The 22070-nt window shown below is 40.4% G+C and overlaps 1 protein-coding gene across 1 annotated transcript in view; it reads left to right on the top strand.

Annotated features, from left to right (window-relative positions):
• LOC107568855 (very-long-chain (3R)-3-hydroxyacyl-CoA dehydratase 1-like) overlaps window positions 1-21772 on the top strand; it is a 114082-nt gene extending 92310 nt beyond the window's left edge. Inside the window, exons 9-10 of the mRNA XM_016254847.1 lie at window positions 11046-11224; window positions 21666-21772. Coding sequence (XP_016110333.1) covers window positions 11046-11224; window positions 21666-21748 — 262 coding nt within the window. The 3' untranslated portion in view covers window positions 21749-21772. The remainder of the gene's footprint in view (window positions 1-11045; window positions 11225-21665) is intronic.
• Window positions 21773-22070: the final 298 nt, after the last annotated feature.

Raw genomic sequence — 22070 nt, 5'->3', positions numbered from 1 at the left:
AGACACACACACATACACACACACACACACACACACACACACACACACACGCATACAGTTGGTATAGGAACAGGATTAAAGCTTAGGCAGTAAAGAGAAGAGAAATGAAGCATGAAGCTATGGGGCCATTGGATATTCAGCAGATCTAGAACCTGAAGTAAACATCAGATTCTTAGTTCAAACACACCTTTGTAAATCAGATGAAAGTAAATTTTGCATTTCATTTGGAAATCAAGGTCCCAGAGTCTGGAGGAAGAGTGGAGAGGCACAGAAACCATGTTGCTTGAAGTCCAGTGTGAAGTTTCCACAGTCAGTGATGATTTGAGCTGCCATGTCATCTGCTGGTGTTGGTCCACTGTGCTTTCTGAAGTCCACAGTCAACGCAGCCATCTACCAGGAAATTTTAGAGCACTTCATGCTTCCTTCTGCTGACAAGCTTTATGGAGATGCTGATTTCATTTTCCAGCAGGACTTGGCACCTGCCTACACTGCCAAAACTACCAAAAGCTGGTTCAATGACCATGGTGTTACTGTGCTTGATTGGCCAGCAAACAATGGGGAATCAATGGGGGGACAATCTCTATTGTCAAGAGGAAGATGAGAGACACCAGACCCAACAATGCAGATGACCTGAAGGCCGCTATCAAAGCAACCTGGGCTTCCATTAGACCTGAGCAGTGCCACAGGCTGATTGCCTCCATGCCATGCCACATTGATGCAGTAATTCATGCAAAAGGAGGCCCAACCAAGTATTGAGTGCATAGAAATAAACATACTTTTCAGAAGCCTGACATTTCTGTTTAAAGGGGTCATATGATGCAATTTCAATTTTTCCTTTCTCTTTGGAGTGTTACAAGCTCTTGGTGCATAAAGAAGATCTGTAAAGTTTCAAAGAATAAAGTTTCAAATCCAAAGAGATATTCTTTATAAAAGTTCAGAGTCAGCCACGCCTACCTAAAACAGCTCGTTCTAACACGCCCCCACATATCTACCTCACTATGTGGGAAGCTTTGCATAACACCGTGCAAATGTTCATGCAAAGAAAGAAGGTGTAACTTTTAGTCTCACTGTAGTATTGTTGACGCTGCAGCCATGTCGTGAAGACGCTGTGTGCTTCGTTGTGAAAGCGAAACTACTTTGTTTGGTCTTCCAAAAGTGGACGATATCCGCCGGGCAACCCCGCCGCCTCAGCTCACTCTATCCCAGCCTCAGCGCAGCCTCTAGATCCAGACTGAAGCTTGTGTAAATCCTAGTTACATCCCGTGGCAAAAAACAGAGAAACAAATAGAGACATAATTAGCATAGCTGCTGTTCCAACCAAGCCAAATTGATTTGTTTAACCCAAACTAAAGAATAATAATGTGCATTTGATCAGATATAACTGCAGTACAAGATTATGAGATGCATTATTTGGATGCTTGGCCAAAGAGATGTGTCTTTAATCTAGATTTAAACAGAGAGAGTGTCTGAACCCCGAACGTTATCAGGAAGGCTATTCCAGAGTTTGGGAGCCAAATGTGAAAAAGCTCTACCTCTTTTAGTGGACTATGCTATCCTAGGTACTACCAAAAGTCCAGAGTTTTGCGATCTTAGGGAGCGTGATGGATTGTAGCGTGGTAGAAGACTAGTTAGGTATGCAGGAGCTAACCCATTAAGGGCCTTATAGGCAAGTAATAAGATTTTGTTACTGATACGGAACTTAATAGGTAGCCAGTGCAGAGACTGTAAAATTGGGGTAATATGATCATATTTTCTTGACCTGGTAAGGACTCTAGCCGCTGCATTTTGGACTACCTGTAGCTTGTTTATTGAAGATGCAGGACAACCAGCTAGCAGTGCATTACAGTAGTCCAGTCTAGAGGTCATGAATGCATGAACTAGCTTTTCTGCATCAGAAACAGGTATCATGTTTCGCAACTCATTCACCTGACTCGCTAACTGAACATTCACCATGGATACTTTATCCCTTTCCGCATCAGCGTCAACAACATTCTCCCCTTCCGTAGGCTTAGCTGACGGCATCACTTCTGTAATTCTCTCAGCATTTACTATTGGTACAGTTTTTTTTGCACCACACTTGTTTCAGGCACCTCAACAACAGTAGGCAAGGCAGCGCTAAAATTCTCCTCAACATGCGTAATGACATTTCTCTCACCATCAGCCGGTGGATGACTATTTTCTGGCTTATTCAATTTGCTTGTACAAGCTCGGATAAGATGCCCTGATTCACCACATCCAAAACACTTCCTGCTATTAGTTGTAGCAAAAATGACAATTAAACTTGTCATGACAAAAGTTTCAAAACAAATCCAATTCATGCAGATTGTCTTGTAGAATCATGTAGACATAGTGCCTAAATGACACAACATGCTTCAAAAGCACCCAGTTGGAATCATTTTAATCGGAGAAACCAATTTACCATAACGAGAGAGGTGGCACATTGGATAGAGTCACTTTTTTCGAAGGAGTAGAAAGAGGGAGTACAGGAGTAAATATACTCCTGTATTCTAAGCTTTTTTTTATCAAAGCTTGATCTAGCTCAGGACTGCTTTGATTATAATAACCCTATAAGGTATATTAAAGAGAGATTATGTTGTGAATAAAATAGTTTATCCAAAAATAAAACATCTCATCACTTAGCTTTATTTTTTTTCTTATTCATATGACTTAAAAGGAGATGTTAGACAGAATGATGTCATTCAGTTACTTTTTCATAAAGCTAAATAAATGGTGAATGAAAGTTTCTGTCTGTCATCTCATTTTGTGTGCCAAATATATTTATTTGTATAAATTATACAAATTATTATGTATAATAATTGGAATGACATAATATGATTTTCAAAAGCTGAAATGATTACCTTTGTTTGTTTGAATATGTATAACTCAATATTTTAACTAATGGCAAAAGCTGAATAATCAATCAAAGTCTACTGATTAATCAGTGAAATAATCGATGATTAGTTAATCAATCATTGTAATAATTGTTAGATTAATCGATTATCAAAATAATCGTTTGTTGCAGCCCTAGTTTGTGTGTGTGTCTGTACTATATGTGTTTGTATGGGAGAGACAATGGGAGAAAGAGTGTGCTTTCCATACATAATAAAATAATTTTTATCCGGTTGTTTACTGTATTTATTTGCATGGTCAGTGTTTTTGTGGGTGTTGGATCTTTTGCTGTTTTAGGCTGTAAGGAACTAAGGACAAGGTTCTATTTTAAAGACAAAATATGTCCCAGGGATGCTACAAGGTAAAGTAAAAAAAACCAGCAGGGCAGAGGTCCTCAGCGCTCTGAGATGAGCGAGCTCATGCCGGCTCAGACCCCGCGTGCCATACTATCTCCCTACAGAGAGACTTCTCCTGTCCTCTTTTCTCACCCAGACCAGCGTCCCTCTGCTGCCGCAAGTGACTTGTTCTCGCAGCCGCCTGGACAAATGGTTCATTCCGGCGCACCGCCAGGCCCCTTGTCAGTGAGCCTCTCCGTTCTTCCCAGAGTTCCATTATGAGCTCACCAAGTTGTGGTGTGCCCCCTACTCGGCTTGCCTGCGTACTTCCATTTCGTCCACCCTCACATCGGTCGACGGTGCTGAAGAAAGGGGGTATGAGAGACTGCCTCCCCTGGATGAGTCTGTGGCCACACACCTCTACCCACCCACCTCCATCAGATGGAAGGCGAAGGTCGCCCACCCGTCCAAGCCGTGTAGGATAACTTCAGCCCTCGATGGATGAGCTTACTCTTCGGTTGGACAAGCAGCCTCGGCACTTAACTCCATGGCAGTTCTCCAGGTCTTTCAGGCCAAACTCAGATGCATTAACGAGTCTGGCCCTGACCCAGTGACGTTAAAAGAACTGCGCTGCGTGACTGATCTGGCTCTACGCACCACCAGCCTAGTGGTGCTCGAGCACCAATTATGGCTAAACCTTACTGAGATCAAGGACGTGGATAAGGTCCCCTTCCTTGATTCCCCGGTTTCCCCCACTGGCCTGTTCAGACCCGTGGTCAAGAGTTTCGCGGAGCACTTCACTGCTGCACAGAAGTCATCCCAGGCGATGAAACACTTTTTACCCAATCTTTAGAAAGGTTTTCTGATCTTTGCTCAGAAAACCTCTTCTTTTGAGACGACACACTAAGACTCTCCTCTTTGAGTTGGATTTTCTGGCAGTTTTTATCTTCAAGTAACTTCGATCCACTGTGGACTTTCCTATCTTCAGAAGAAGACAAAGAAAACTTCCAGGAATCTTGTTCCGCAATCGAAGCCAATGCAAGTAACCGTTTACAACTATTTAGATGCGTGTTTAAATTTGAGCCCCTTTTTAAGGTGATTTTTGATTCGTTGATGATTCTCATTAGGTTGTGGTTAATTTATGTGAAATACTGCCATTCTTTTACTCTTCTCTCTCTCTTCCTTACTTTCCTTCATTCTGTATATATGTGTTGTGCTTAGTTTAGTTATATGTTAGATAAAGTTTCATTTATTAAATTCCTTATATTCACAATTGATTGCCTCTGTGCATTGCTCACAATTCGAAGTCACTGAATGTTTGATCCCTTACATGGTAAATTACTGCTAGCACTGCATAAAGAAGGAAAGCTACTTTCCTTGGCCAGGAAAATAATCTTTCCTTGAATTGATAAATGATTATATTGTCTGCTCGGTGGACGGACAGATCAAATAATTGTAATATTGATTCTGCTACAGTTAATTCTAAGATCTAATATAAATATTTATTATTAATCATAACCAGTTATAATTAGTCATAAATATTTCCCTTTTGAGCTGATTTACTATAATGGTTCGCGAGTGGTAGTGATCAGTGTTGGGCAGTAACGCATTACTTAGTAACGCATTACTGTAATTTGATTAATTTTTTTAGTACGGAGTAATTTAACGCGTTATAATTTTCAAAATAGTAATTGGAGTATAGTTACAAGCCGAGGTGTCTATACGTTACTGCCGCGTTACATAGCTGACAGAATGCAGTGTTTTATAATCTAGAGATTGTAGAATGAGAATGCTCACGCATTGTCGAGTCAAGTGCCAGTCGATTAGAGACCTGCTCCCGCATGACCCGACGCAACAGAGTGCGACATGGGACAAGATGGGCGAGTGCTGGTGCGGGCGGGTAGACACACGTGTGTGTGCGGGATGCAGGAGAATAAAATGATTCACGGGACTCCCGCAAAATAGAAATATCTAAACATAAAATATCTAAAACAAATAAATTGTTATTCATCTATTGCACAAAAGCAACATGAACTAATATAAAATATAAACGATTAACAGGTGCAAGCGTATACAGAGTTTCTATTTAGGCTATAACACGTGTTTGCAGTGTCGAGCAATGCAGTGCTGAAATTTGCGTGCTCACAAATCCTCTCATTATAACACACGAATTGTAGACATTATGAAAGATTAATTATGCATATAGCCTATTTATTGTGTTATAACAGATTTGTGAGAGTGCGATGAACTGAGATGTCTTTTAGAGATTATAAATGCAGCGCTCTTTGCTGGCATTCTGCCATGCCAAACCATGCATGCAGCAGCCGCTTGCTTTAGTTAAAAATAACAGTGTTCTGAATGTTGATGCTTTAATAACAAATATGTATCAGGAGCGTGTGGGATTTCATAAATTTCATGGAGAAAAAAGTAAAGTTGTAACGATCTGCCTTATTGGAAGAGGTTACGTTTGTTAAAAAGGGGTCATATTATACTATGTGAGAGCTTTGAGTGTTTAAAAGATGAGACAGACAACAATGTTAAGTGAAAATCAACAGACATTAAAATGGTTGCTTGACATAATAAGAGGAATAAAATGGCTAAGACAACATGAAAACCTATTAAAACTCAAATATACATAAAATAATAAAAAGTATATTGAGCAGGTTAAAACATGTGTCCTGTGTTGCTTGAACAGCAAACATTGAACATTAGTCACGGCCAATGCTGTTGGGAGTTTATATAATAATTTGATCCAATTTGTAAAATATTCTCCAAAACTAAATTGATTGAGTGTGGCAAAAAGGAAAGACCAACTGACCTTAACGAATGCCTTTCGGCATCTAATGTAGCAATAACACATGGAGATGGGGTAATAAATTGAAGTTGTGTCATTAGCTAAATGTATTATTTTAAATAATCTGAATGTTGTCTTTTGTATATCTACCTTTAATAAATCTGGTTTGGTCTGCGTGAATTAGTGTGGGGATAACAGTCTCTAGCCACATGGCTAAGGCTTTACTAATTATTTTTAGATCTGTATTTATAAGAGATAATTGATTTAGCACACTGCAATTGGTGTTTGTTTGGTTTTAAGATTGGAGTGATTAGTGCTGTATTCATATGTTTCGGAATTGAATCTGTATGTAAAATATCAGTGATCATTCTTATATACAGGGTTGATATCATATCCCAGTTTATAATATTCAGTTGTGTAGCCATCTGATCCTGCAGATTTATTATTAGGTATGTGATCTAATAGTTTGTTTGCACATGACGTCATTGCTGTGGCGTGAAATGCAGGAAGTGATTTTTCTATATAGGAATCGCTAGCAGAAACTCAAAATGCCTATGTTTTACGTTGTTTATGGATGCTCAAATCTATCAAATCGAGAAACCACAATGAGCTTTTATCGTGTACAAAAATTTGTTGTTCATAAGGGGGGAAAAGGCAAGAAATTGACTGAAAAACACAGGAAAAAGTGGCTTGTAAACCTGCGTCTGTGGTCGGGAGGAGCCGAGTCACAGTTTGGGTAATGCTCGTGTGTGCAAATGGTTAATATAAGATATAATATATTAAGATATGAATAAAGAAATATATAAATACAGTAGGTACAGGGCTGCCAACTCATGCATTCAGCATGAGACAGTCAGAATTCACTCAATGCTAAATGCCACACGTAGACATGATGTAAATAAGATATTATATGTGCAGTTTAGAGAGCTGCATTAATTAAAATGGAATATTGTGAGACTGCAAGAAATTGAAGTGAGTGACAGCTTTTTAGTGATTATATGGAAGCCCTATTTGCTCGCTTTATTGGCTATAATCAATTCAGAATTTGAATAAAAGTTTTGTTTCACGTGCTGCAAAACAGGACCAATGGCCACATACCCTGTACATGCAGCAAAGTTTCAGACTTGACATATATCCTGCATCCCTCATATAAATGCGGGATTCACTTTTGAAATAGCTTGTTTGCAATCAGGGTTATTTTTTCGGCGATCTGCTTGCTTGAGTTTATATGTGCCGGACGGCTCGAGCCCAATTTAAACCTTGTATATATATATATACATATATAAAAATTCTAACTTAATTCAAATTTTTACCTTCAGATGTAACGTTACGGCTTGGTCTTCTCCACAGCCTAAACATGCGTACTCTCCTGAGAGCGAACGAAATTAATAAGATAAAGATCAAAGTTAAAATGAAAACTATAATGATAATTTTAAAAACTCACATTGAGACCTACAAATACTTCTAATAATAAAATGTTATTGAAAAGAACTGTTTACCGTTTGTCAGCGACGGATCCATCAACGACCTTGTCCAAACATCTTCTCAGGTGACGTAACAGGGTTGACCAATGAATTCGCGTAGGGGGCGTGGTTTGCGCCCAACTGGTTTGAAACATGAGACCAGGCTATCCATTCTGTTTTTACTTCCTGCCCTCCATCTGAATTCCGCACGTCAGAATCACGTGATTGCAAACAAGCTATGCTGTCTTAAATTCTTTCATTGTTAATGATTGTTCCAAGATGACTGTTTGGATTTTACACTTATGAGAAAGTGAAATATTCTTCAGAAAAATGTCTGCTTCTTTTATCATTGATGTATTTGTTGAAGAGTATAATCTAGAATAGAAGGATTTAAATGTCTTGTTTATTAAATATGGATCTTGTGTTGTAGTATCTGTATTATCTTGGATAGCTGAAAACGTAGAAAAATCTAGTATTACTAGAGATACAAACAGATTTGATGGCAATTTCCCTGTTTTATCTCCAAATTCATAGTGCTTTTGTTGCAGCTGTAAAACAGAGTATTCTATTATTTTATTAATCATATTATTAAGTTCTTGTCTAGTTTTTATAAGATCTTTTGAAATTTTGTCAGAAAATGTACTAGCTAGTAACCTCTCTAATCTTTTTATCTCATATCTAAGCTCTTGTTCTTTTCTCATTTCTTCTTTCTTTTTTTCTTGAGTAGCAAAATGCTATTATTTTGTCTCTAATTACCTACCACCTTAGCAGTTTCCCATAGTGTAGAAGGAGAAATGTCTGCGGTTGTCATTGGTCTTCATAAAGGAGAAAATGGTAGAATTGACAAGACAGTTGACCCTGAGAGGTCAGCTAAATATCTACAGCGGATCTAAAATATGAATAGTTAATTATAACTAGTTATGGTTAATTATTCATATTTCCTGTCATGAGCTGATTCGCTACAAATGTATCAATTCCGGTGTACAGCATTTATTATGAGGGGGTAGAATCCACAGCTCAGTACTCACTACTCAATACTCATGAGTACTTTTAAATAGGCTACTCTTTTACTCTTACTCAAGTAGTTTTTTGGACAAGTACTTTTACTCTACTCACACTACATTTTTTGGAAGGTAATGGTACTTTTACTTGAGTATATTTTTTCAGTACTCTTTCCACCACTGCTTATGTGGTGAAAAAATAAAGATAAAGTTATTTATGAGGAGCATTTCTATTCTTGAATATGATATATGAAGTGACGAGTAATATGCAAATTCTTTACTATCAGAATTATGAAATCTCCAAATATCTTTCAGTCCATGTTCTTCCATGTATTTAGAAATAGTGACTGCAGACTTGGTTGTTTTGTATTTATTTATTGGATTAGAAAGATTGTGGATTAAGTACTGTGTTAAAGTCACCCCCTAGAATGATAGGGGCATTGGGGAAGTTACTTAGTTCTGCGAACACAGAATGGACAAAGGATGGAGTATCTGTATTAGGTCCATAAATATTTGCTATAGTAATGACATCTTTCCTGAAACAACCGCTGACAATTATATATTGTTCATCTGTGTCTGTAATAGTTGCTTTATTTAGTAAATTAAATTTCTTTCCTAATTAGAATTGACACCCCTCGTGTTTTAGAGCTGTAAGTAGCATGAAAGTGGTGACTAATACAACCAGCTAATTGTTTTCTTGTTTACTCGGGAGCTAAATCCTCTAATGTTCCATGACAGTATTCTAATGGGTTGGGACATTCAAATGATAATGTTGTTGTTGTTCAAATTGTTTATTAAGTTTTGGAAGCTGCTCAAAATGTTTGATATACTGCATATTTGTATAAGTACATGTTTGACGACACATTTTTTATAATCAAAAAATGTATGACTTGCCTATTGTGTAAAAACACAATAAAAAACGTTTTCTATGTAGACAAACAGATAGAAAACAATTCAGGAACATAAAGAATAAAGATTGTCATATTTGTCAGAAAGAAACAAGCAAACAAACAAAAAAGACTACAATAATGAGGGAGAGAGGTAGAGCTATATGTTGCATAAAGATTTCTATGAATAGTAACAGTATAAGGAGCATAAAGATAATAAAGCAATAGTAAACTTTTATGTCGGAGAGGAGAAAGGAAGGAGGAGAGAGAGGAGAAGAGAAAGAAAAATGTAAGCAGTCTTCCATTATGTCTACATTTAGATGGTTATATTTTAAAGATGGGGCCCTTTAATAATAATAAAAATACACCATACGTCATCAAATACTATGATAAGAGTCCCATCTACATCAACAAGGAAATATGTGATGCAGATATAGTAAAAGCATATAAGTAATTTCCAAGTTCTTTCTTTATGATATCAGTAGTTAAAGATAAAAGACTTGAGTTGTGTTTAAAATATTCACGAGTTCACTTGTTGAGTCAAGTCAGGTCTGAAATCTTTTCAGGCCAGGTCTGGAGTGGAGTCTGAAGTCTATTAAAATGCGACTCTGAGTCACTAACTCTCTGGCTGGGGTGCTCTAAGACTGGTTTGAAAAAACACTGAATAACACAATTTCCACTTCAGTTTTAGACACACACTCACAAACATCCTTAAGCACTTCTCCGCTGCTATTATGAAGTGTGTTCCACTTTGTGAAGTGGACGAATGAAGTTTATAATTACAGAGCCTTGACGAATGTGACATCACCGCAGATTGTTTAATTTACCTACACCCCAAACAACTAAAAGATATAAAGATAGATTCATTATTTTTTAAATGTTTAAAACAGCTAAAACATACTTATATACATACAAAATGCTGCATCAAACAAAAATGGAAGGAATCAAAATTTAAATAATAAATTAACTCCATAGTGGAAGTGATCAAGGGCTCAGGACAATCCATTACAGTATTTTACTTGGCAATATTTTTTTAAATATCTTTATTTTGGAATTACGTATGGTCTGATGGTGGAGTAGCATCACCCATGCGGGATATTTTTTTAACCCCACCAGCAATGAAAAATAATTCAGTTCAGGGATATGTAGCAGGCATATGTAGAATCAAGAGTGGGAAGTTCCTGTCCTCATGCTTGGATGAATAGCTTGTGAAGCTTTTAGCAGTGGAAATTTATTTAGTGCTTTAGTAATTAGTTTATACTGTGTCAACTCTGCAAACAAGTGTATAACCAAAACTAAGTTGCTCTAATTCAGAATTTAACCTCATATTTTGCCGTTCTTAGAATTGACAAGACGGTTGACCCTGAGTGGTCAGCTAAATATCTACAGTGGATCTAAAATATTAATAATTAATCATAATTAGTTATGGTTAATTATTCATATTTCCCCATGAGCTAATCCGCTACAATGCCTAACTTACGTCTTCAACCTAATTATAATTAACCACATCATTTAAAAAAAAAATTAATATCTTGTGAAGCAATGTATGGTAACTAAAGTTAGCGTAGTGCTACATAATAATTGTTGGTGAGTGTATTTTATAATGAGTGATGTCTAATGTCAAATTGAGTCTAATTTATTTATTTTCTTTGTCTTTTTTCTCCCGTCTTCCTCAGGTATAACATGTTTATTGTCATGTATCCCTTGGGAGTAATTGGAGAACTGCTGACCATACATGCCGCCTTACCATATGTGCGGAGATCTGGCATGTACTCCCTGAGGCTCCCCAACAAATACAATGTGTCCTTTGACTATTACTACTTCTTGATCATCGTCATGCTGTCCTACATCCCGTGTAAGAACTCAACTCACAATAAAATGTTTACTTGCATGCTACTGTTTTCTCATTGGGGTTGTCACGTTTCTACCATAAGACCAGTCAAATTAGTCTTTATCATTGCATAGCTTGCTACTATTGGAAGGAATAAATTGACCATGACTGACTACTAATAGAGTGGTACTAGTATAAAATGCACATACTGACATCTAAAACGGTCTTATCTAGTTAGTTATTAGAAAGATACATTTTTAAAAATAAACATAACTGCTTTAAAATGTGAATTTTCTGTATGGGTGTGTGCAGTTTACGTTGTGGAACAAAACATCAAAGTATAGTCAAGTTATGTTTACCACAGGCTTAATTTGAAAAATCCATTATAAAACCCCACAGGAAAATCTTGAAGGAATCAGTGCCAAGTTAGTCTTCCAGGTTCTGATGTCATACCTGCACCACTCTATAGCTCATGTCTACAGTGGCATTGGGAACTATTGCTTTTGCATTAAGCTATATTCTGTCACCTAGTGGCATGAATAAGTCCAAGATGACAGTGATTAAAGCAAAGATAGATAGATAGATAGATAGATAGACAGATAGATAGATAGATAGATAGATAGATAGATAGATAGATAGATAGATAGATAGATAGATAGATAGATAGATAGATAGATAGATAGATAGATAGATAAACTCAATTTATTTTTGTAGGGATAAAAATCTACCTCAGCTTATGCTCTAAACTATAGGGAGCCCTTTTACATTACCATAAGGTTAACAATTAATTACATTACCATAAGGTTACAATTAATAACAATTAAATTATTTTTTATTTTTAATATAATAATAATCAACACTCAACTTAAAAAAATGTATGCAAACATGTAAATTGTACATTGTGTAGTTTTTAACTTAAATTATAAATTATAAAATTTCTGTTTGTTGTTGAAATTTACACAGTGCTGTCATAACTTGTTTCATAACAGATTTATTTTAAAATGCATTAAATAAGACATCACTAACAGGTAAAGTAAAATATATTGAGTATATAGTCTAATATTTCTTGAAATGCTCTACACTGGACTTCATTTATAGCTAACTAACAAGCTGTGAACACTGATGACTTGCCTAAAGTAAATGAAATGCTATGTGACATGTTGTTTATTGACGTCTTTCTGTGGTTAAAACTCTGATTGAGCAATTTCATGAGGCGTGAGATGTTCAATTGTTTATTTTGCATTAAAACAAGTAGTAAGGAGGAAGGGATGATTACTTTCACTCACGCTCTGCGCTGCCGTTTGAACTGACAGCGATCTATCACGTCACATCAAAGACTGTCAAAACAGCATTTCTATTCTTTGAGTTTCCTGAAAAAAAAATTATGAGACTTTGTTTCTTATCAAAAGGAACAATATATATAACTGGAAGTTTCCAGTGAAGTTCCACTCATGCAGTGGATAAAACAATAGGTTACTGTTCATAACCCAGGTTCTCTGAAACATAGAGTGGCTTGAGTGCCCAATGGCAGGTAAGCGACCGCCCCTTAACCGAAAGCATAAAGCCCTTGCACACACTACCTTTCCTTAGTGAGCATATTCACTTCTCATGCAGCAAGCGGGGCAAACTTGGTGGTTCTCTCCACTCAATGTTTCAGAGAACCGGGGCTACAAACAGTAACCTATTGTTCTCTTTCATCATCTCGTGTTTGAGATCCACCTATGGGAGTAATGGACAACTCCCCGGTTGCCCAATACACTCACAGTGCAGCCCTGTTAGTCAGAGGATGGTCACCTGAAAAGGCAGTGCTTGACACGTCACCAAGTATCAGACCCCCCACAAAGTGAGAATGCAATACCAGACATAAAAAGAAATTACATATGGCAACATGCATTCAAAACCTGACATACACCTCATGCGGTGATTCATGTACGCTATATGGGGGTTATTTCATGTATGTTATATTTGCAGCAGCAATATTTCTTACATGCTCACAACAGCATGTTGTGGATGTATTGGCAGTAGCAAGTCTCTGTACTTGCTCTGCCGCAGCAGCAGCAGCAGCCTAGCAGATCTATTCCGCCAAGACCAAATACATTAGCATTGTCATGTACATTACCATGCCAATCCCTCCGAGAGTTGTCATGACAGGAATAGAACAGAATGAGCTACCGGGGTCTAGTTAACATCAAGCTGGTATTATCTGACAAATGTATGTGGTGAGGCCCAGTCCTGCAAAAGTCCTGCAAGGAAACCCCTTTAAATAGAGCCCAGGAGACCACCATGCCCCTAGTAGAATGTGCTCCGAGGGCCCCTGGAGGCAGCACTCCCTTAGATTCATATGCCAAAGAGATGGCATCCATTAGCCAATGAGAGAGGTGTTGCTTAGAAATGAGATTCCCCTTGTTCGGGAGGCCCCAGGAATGAATCTGATCACTCCTCCTGAAAGGCTGGTCCTGTCGATGTAAACCCGCAGGGCACGACCAGGACATAAAGCATTTAGCATCCGTTCCTCTGCAGAGGAGTTCTAGTTCTAGTTCTTTTATTTATAAAGCACATTTAAAACAATCACAAGACTGACTAAAGTGCTGTACAACATAATGATGAAATATAAAAATACATTCACACAACATAAATTTGCAAAGGCTACAGAAAACAAGTGAGTTTTCAAAAGAGATTTAAAAAAATTATAAAGATGGAGCAGCTCTAAGGGGTGCTGGCTGGCTGTTCCACAATTAATGGCCCATCACCGAGAAAGCTCTATCTCCTCTGCGTTTCAGCCTTGTGGTGTGAACCATAAGTAGGTTTTGATTACCAGATCTTAAATCTCTGGTAGGACTGTAAGGATGCAGCAATTCTGATAGGTAACGCGGGGCAAGATTGTGTAAACATTTATAAACAAATAAAATAATTTTGAAATGTATCCTAAAATTAACAGGAAGTCAATGAAGAGCTTGCAGAAAGGGGGTGGCAGGATCAAATTTGCAGCCTTTTTTAAGAAATTTGGCTGCTGCGTTTTGGACCAATTGAAACGAGCTACTTGGGACTTTGAGATGCCACAATACAAAAAGTTGCAATAGTCCAATCGAGAGGTAATAAATGCATGAACAGCTGTCTCAAAAGGTTTTTCAGGCAGACAATGTTTGATTTTAGAAAGTAAGCGGAGCTAAAAAAGAGCTAGAGGTAACAACCGAGGAGATGTGTATTTCTAGAGTGAGCTGACTGTCTAAGAAAACACCAAGGTTCCTAACACACTTTCATTCAAAAACTTCCAGGCTATCCAAGATTGAGTTGTTAAATTTGAAATTGTCAGATGGGCCAAAGACAATGACCTCAGTCTTTGAGTCATTTAAGGTTAAAATGTTACTAGTCAACCAATGCTTTACCTCATCAAGACATGTAAATAGGGAATCAATGGCTAAAGGATCATTTATTTTAATTGGCAGATAGATCTGGGTATCATTGGCATAGAAATGGAAAGATACACCACACCTTCTCAGAATCGAACCTAAAGGAAGCATGTAGAGGGAGAAAAGCAGAGGTACTAAGGTAGATCCATGGGGAAGTTCAAAATTGAGATGGGCAGCAGAGGAGGTAAAGTTGCCAATTTTGACTGAAAAATATCGATCCGTTAAATAAGATTTAAACCAATTCAAGACTGAGCCTTTTAGCCCCACACAAGATTCTAATCTAGACAGGAGTAACTGATGATCTGTAGTGTGTCAAAGGCAGCAGTCAGGTCTAAGAGAATTAAAATCACGCAACTAAGATATCGTTTAACACTCTCAGCAGAGCTGACTCAGTGCTATGGAAAGGCTTGAAACCAGACTGAAAGATTTCTGAGATGTGATTTGTACTTAGAAAAATTTTTAGCTGACACAACACAATCTTTTCCAGTGCCTTAGAGATAAAAGGGACCACAGAAATTGGACGGTAGTTGTTCAAAACAGACAAGTCTAAGGAAGGCTTCTTGAGCAAAGGAGTAACAGAGGCCAATTTCAAGCATGCAGGAACCAAACCAATTGATAAGCATTTGTTCAGTAGGGAAAGTAAAGTGGGGCCAACAGACTCAATTAACAATTTAAAATACTGAGGGTGTATTGCATTGTGAGGACAGAACGAAGTTTTGAGGCAGATAATAGTTTCAGGGAGGAATTGCAAAGAAATTGGATCAAAGGTCTCCCATACAGTTGATGACTGGGAAACCTCAACAAAAACAGGATCATTATAAGTGGTTACTGTCACGGGTTGCCTACTGTGGTGGAGACAAGGAGACAAAGGAGCATGGAGACGAAGAGGATTAACAGGAAACAGTCTTTATTTCTCCAAATAAAGAACACACAGACAGGAACTCACACGTAGGACGAGGGGTTGACATTCAATTCCAGACAAGGGAGAACAGAACAGGCTCGAATAGGTCGGATCTAGGAGTTCAGGGGGCCATGGTGGAGCAGGCAGTTCAGGTTGCCATGGCGGATCAGGGAGCTCAGGGGACCATGGCGGATCAGGCAGTTCAGGTTGCCATGGCGGATCAGGGGACTGAGGAGGCCATGGCGGATCCTCCGTGGCCTTAGCTGGCTCGGCCACATGTATATGGGGGCGCTCTGGAGGAACGGGCACTTGAGGGCCCTCTGGAGGGGATTCAGGGACAGGAGCCCTCCTTGGGCTAAGCACGGGGACAGGAGCCCTCCGTGGGCTATACTCGGGAGCTGAAGCCCTCCGTGGACTATACTAGGGAACTGGAGCCCTCCGTGGGCTATACTCGGGAACTGGAGCCCTCCGTAGGCTATACTCGGGAACTGGAGCCCTCCCTGGGCTAAACGAGGAATCAGGAGCCCTCCCTGGGCTTAACAAGGAATCAGGAGCCCTCCCTGGGCTTAACGAGGAATCAGGAGCCCTCCCTGGGCTTAACTGGGGATCAGGAGCCCTCCCTGGGCTTAACTGGGGATCAGGAGCCCTCCCTGGGCTAAACGAGGAATCAGGAGCCCTCCCTAGGCTAAACGAGGAATCAGGAGCCCTCCCTGAGCTTAACTGGGGATCAGGAGCATTTCCTGGGCTAAACGGGGGATCTGGGAAGCGCTTACGAGGTGCTGGCTCTGGAGGGCGCTCTGGAGGAGCAGACACAGCAAGGCGCTTTTGAGGAGCGGGCACTGGAGCGAACTTAGGGGCTGGAGCCGACAGGAGTGAGCAGGAGTGAGCCACGACCGACAGGCTCGACTTTGAAGCAGCCAGTGGACTTGCCACAGAAACGGCCGGTGGGCTTGCCACAGAAACGGCCGGTGGGCTTGCCACAGAAACGGCCGGTGGGCTTGCCACAGGAACGGCCGGTGGGCTTGCCACAGGAACGGCCGGCGGGCTTGCCACAGGAACTTCGGAACTAGACTTCGGAACTTCTGAACTAGACTTCGGAACAGCCGGCGGGCTGGAGAAAGCCGCGCCCGGCAGGCTTGACTGAGGAATGGCCGACGGAGGGGTCCCGGATCGGGATCGGGATCGGAGGCTCTCCAGACACCGGATGACTGCCTCCTTCCAGTCGAGGTTGGTGGTGTCTGGGAGCTCCACGGGGCGATGGTAAGTAATCCCGATCCGGAACAGCATCATGAGGGTTTGCCCCTTGAGGGAGCTGGTGAGGGCGAGCAGCACGAACGCACTCGCGTAGCTGACAGGGTCAGGGCTCGTCTGAGCCACGGCGATGAACATCGCTCGTTCCTTCATGTGAGCAGGGAGAAATGAAAGGAAAGCAAAACACTTTTAAAAACGGGGAGAAGGGGCGCCGCTTACTATATTGTCTGGTCTGGAATTCTGTCACAGGTTTCCACGAGGAGACAAAGGAGCATGGAGACGAAGAGGATTAACAGGAAACAGTCTTTATTTCTCCAAATAAAGAACACACAGACAGGAACTCACACATAGGACGAGGGGTTGACATTCAATTCCAGACAAGGGAGAACAGAACGGGCTTGAACTCAAATAGCATATAACGAGGGGCAGACAGGTGAAGACGATAACTAAAAACAAGGAACAGGTGATTGCTAATAATGGGAAAAGGAACTGGAAGGACCAAATAAGTAAAAACAGGAACTAAACAGTAACACACCTGTGACAGATATTCTCAGATATCACCTGAGATCTCAAATTTACAATTTTTTTCAGAAAAGAAGCTCAAGAATCTTTCACATAGTTCATTTGATGGATTTGGTATACAATTAACAGATGGATTTAAGAGAGCATTTATGACGGAAAACAAAACATTTGGCTTATTTTGATTGTTTAAAATCAGACTAGAGAAATATGCTGCCTTTGCAGACTTAGCAGCAGTCTGGTAGGTCAGAAGAGAAGACTTATACACCTCATGTGAAGATTGAAGTCTATCCTTTTTCCATTTTCGCTCTGCTTTTCTGCACGGTTATCATAAAGAGCGGATTTCGGGAGTTAACCACCTTTCAGATTTAGTTTTTTGTTTAAAAACTTTGAGAGGAGCAGTCACATTTAAAATGTCCATCCATACATTATTTAGCATCTCAAAATGTTGGTCGACATTCAGATCAAAAAGTGATATGTCGAAGAACAACTGTGAGCTCAGTTCCTTAAAAAGCACGTTAAAATCCAGGTGGAACCGAGAGGAATAAGTCCGAGACAGCTTAACAACATCACAGAGAAGGTAGATTTGGTAGTGACAAAGAGAATAAAATAGGCTTGTGGTCAGAGATAATTGCATTAGAAAGCTCAAGCTCAGAAATAGAAAGCCTATAAGTGAGCACTAGGTCCAAAGTGTGCCCTTGTAGATGGGTGGGCTCATTTATCCACTGTGTAAGGTTAAAAGATTCCATAAGACTTAAAAACTCCTTTGAAAGGGAGTTTGATGGGCAACAAACATGAACATTAAAATCACCAACGATTATAAAACGATCATAATTTGTAGTGATTTACCCCATTAACTCCTTAAGTTCAAGAATAAAATATTTAACCAGATGTGGCGGGCGATACAACACAGCTAACAGAATAGGACCGTTCCACTCAAAACTTAATAGCTGAGCTTCAAAACTGGAAAAAACTTTTGCAACAATTCTCTGAGAGCGAGAGAAAAAAGTATTTTTTAAAACAGTCACTACGCCGCCCCTCAACCATTTTGCCGGGGAGAATTAAAAAACGAGCAATCGTTTGGAACCAGTTTGGAAAAAGGACTTAAATCTCCTACCTGAGTCCAAGATTCAGTGATAAACATGAAATCCAACTTATGAGAGGAGAAAAAATCATTCAGCAAGAAGGTCTTATTTACCAGCGAACGAGCGTTTATCAGAGCCAATTTCGGTTGATTTATGGTGCTGGAGGTGGCCGGGACTCTGTGCAAAGAGCGGAGATTTTCAGAATTTGCCCCAGTTTGCCGCGTGCCGAAGCTGATGTGAAGAGATGCAAGACGAAGGTCAGGTGAGCAGTAGGAGAAGACAGAGAGAAGCCAGCGGGAGGGAACAACCAGCGAGGACCAGACAGCAGCAGAACGGTGAACCAGCTTCCAGGCCGGAAACAGTATGCTGGATTCACAACTAGGTGTAATTTCCATCTGAAGGAGATCCCAGCCTGTCTGCCGTGCTTCCTCCTACGTTTCCTTCATGTTGGTTCAAGAGGCCAATGGCATATACAGCCCCATATATCTGATGGCAGGGATCCACACGGTTCAAAGATAAACCGTGCTGCACCATCTTTGCTGCTTGCCAGAAATGAGGTATGAATGTCCAGCAATGTTTGACAATCATAGGTCAGCAGTGCATAACAATTTGGAGACGGGAAGATGAACAAGACAGACAGACACAGATAGAGCAACAAACTGCAAGCCATCAACGGCTCCATCTTTCTCTTTTTGAAGGGAAAATGGAGGAGGGTGATAAGCGGAAAGCTCAAGCAACTCACAAGTGAAAGCTGGGAAGCATTTTGGTATAAAGGTCAGGTTAGGCCTGAGAAAGACCTTTTCTCCACTAAGAGAGAATGTAGTGCACGAGGGATGAACAGAGAGTGCGTGCAAATCACTGACACGTTTGGCTGACGCCAAGGCCAGGAGCAGAGCTGTCTTGAAAGACCCGGGGGCTCAAAAGGCTGTTGAGACAAGGCCTCCAGCACCATGGAGAGGACCCATTCTGGAACTACTCTTCTAGGGACTGGAAGGGAACAGTGGGCACCCTTCATAAATCTACGAATAAGGGGGTGTTGCCCTACCGTAGTTCCGTCAAACCCAACGTGACATGCAGTGATAGCCGCTAAGTAAACCTTAATGGTGGAGAAGGGTTTCCCACCATCGATGAGGTCTTGCAAAAAACCCAAAATATCAGCGACTGAGCACTGATATGATATCAGCTGGCGCCCCTCGCACCACTCCTCAAACACACGCCACTTGCAATCATAAAGGGAGTGTGTAGAAGAGGCTCTGGCATTCTGAATAGTAACAACAACACGTGGGGAGAGCCCCAATGTGTTTAAGTTTGCCATTTAAGGTCTGTGCATAATGGGAGGGGCCATGTCTGGGCATAGAGAAGAGGGATTATCTCTACCAGCCATGGAGATTTGGGTCATCTGGGTTCTATCAATATCAGAGTCAGGCTCTGTTCTTTCACCCTGACCAGAGTAGGAGTTATTAGACAGAACGGAGGAAATGCGTAGAGCAGCACATTGGGCCATGGGTGGGCCAGTGCGTTCACACTTTTTTCATTTTGCACAAGGTGAAGAGATCGATGGCCGCCTGACCAAACCTCTTCCACAGCAGACCCAAAATCTTAGGGTGGAGGTGCCATTCTCAGTAGAGTGGGTTCCCCCTCGACAAAAGGTCTGCACCCCTGTTCAAAATGCCTGGAACATGGGTCGCCTGTAATGACAGAAAGTGCCGCTTGCTCCATACTAACAGCTTGTGAGCAAGAGATAGAAGCTTTGAGGAATACATCTAACCTTGGCGGTTGATATGTGCCATGGCTGTGGTGTTGTCGCAACGCACCAGCACGTGATTGCCCTGCAGGCAGGGCAGAAAATATTTCAGAGTCTTCCAAACAGTAGACCCACTATCTTAGGGTGGAGGAGCCATTCTCCATAGAGTGGGTTCCCCCTCGACAAAAGGTCTGCACCCCTGTTCAGAATGCCTGGAACATGGGTCGCCTGTAATGACAGAAAGTGCCGCTTACTCCATACTAACAGCTTGTGAGCAAGAGATAGAAGCTTTGAGGAACACATCTCACCTTGGCGGTTGATATGTGCCAAGGCTGTGGTGTTGTCGCAACGCACCAGCACATGATTCCCCTGCAGGCAGGGCAGAAAATATTTCAGAGCCTTCCAAACAGTAAGGAGCTCAAAATAATTTATATGGGCTGAGTGGAGTGTGCTCTTCCACACACCGTTCACTGTTCTACCCTCCTGGGTGGCCCCCCATCCTGTTAAGGGTCTGTCGTTACCAATTTCCGCAACTTGATGGCCCCGAGAGGGGTTCCCTGAGTGTAAAATTCTGCATTTCTCCAGTGGTGCAGCACTGCTGTGTATGAGCACGTCACTGTGACAGAGCGGCAGAGATCGCATTATGGGCTGAGATGAAGAGATAAAACCCACTTCATGAACTGAGCTGTGACATGAGCGAGCACACGGGCAGTGTTTTGCATCACTGCATCATAAGGGGCTGTCCCTTACTTGACACTGGGCACGCACTCCTGTCTGTCAAGCCAGACTTGGTGCAATTGGATGCTTCTGCAGAGGTCAGGCATGGATGCCCTTCCCCCATAGGTGGATCTCAATCACAAGATGATGAAAGAGAACAATGCTGTATTTGTTCAGTACATGTGCATACCGAACTGTATAAATATGTGTACTGTTACACCCCTAATAGATATAGAAGACACCCCTTTTCTATTGCCAGTTTGTGTAATTAAGCTTATCTATGAAATTAATCTATGAAATTAAACATACTTTTTGCAATGGTTGAAACACCTCTTAGTCATACAACTCAACCATCTACATAACTTTTCAGTGCATATTTCCTTTTATATATTATGTAACACATAACAATGTTTTGTTTTAAGTGAACCTTGTTTTAAATGACCTGAAAATATATGATATACAGAAAGTGAGCATTCCCTATCACTTAAGTGGCCAGTGACCAGTGACTTTGGTCCTGCACACTGCACACACACACACACACACACACACACACAATTCTCCCAATATATAATCAAAGAAACTGTCTGCACTGCAAAATAAATCTTCTCAGATTTTTTTGCCCCAAGCCCAGATTAATTTTCGACCATGATATGATGTAAATTCCTATGTAAATTATCTCTGTCATTGTTGCTTTTTGCTATAGTTTATTTTAGTGTATAAAAAACTTTGGTGTTAAAGCTTTGGAAACTGAGGCTAATGAAACAGCCTCTGATTATAATGGTTTGATAAAGTTATTTTACTTTATTTTTATTTTCATTGTTGTCTGTTTCTCTTTTAGTGTTTCCTCAGCTGTACTTCCATATGCTGCGTCAGAGGAGGAGGGTGCTTCATGGAGAAATTGTAGTAGAGAAAGATGAGTAGAAATAAACAACTAATAAAAAACCCAGGTAGCCATCAGTTATTTAAGAAAAGTTTCCATCAGTTTATGCTCAAAATAAGAAAAACATAAAAACATAAAATTCAAATAAATTCGACAATTATTAGTTACGATATATATTCTTAGTAGAACCTTTGCTAAGGTTCACCACCCTTCCAGTTGTGTTTAATTTCACAAGGTCAAAATGACTACAATCATCAAAGGAGATTAGACCTAATGGGCACTCCAGTCTTCTGGGTAATCATAGATCTGCACTCCCTAACAATTTTCACACCCAATGGAGATGCCCATCTTTTTTGAAAAAGA

The sequence above is a fragment of the Sinocyclocheilus grahami genome, unplaced genomic scaffold, assembly GCF_001515645.1.
Source record: "Sinocyclocheilus grahami isolate Dianchi unplaced genomic scaffold, SAMN03320097.WGS_v1.1 scaffold1287.1, whole genome shotgun sequence".
NCBI lineage: Eukaryota > Metazoa > Chordata > Actinopteri > Cypriniformes > Cyprinidae > Sinocyclocheilus > Sinocyclocheilus grahami.
Note: the sequence above shows the minus strand (reverse complement) of the source record. Positions and strands in the feature narration are given on the sequence as shown.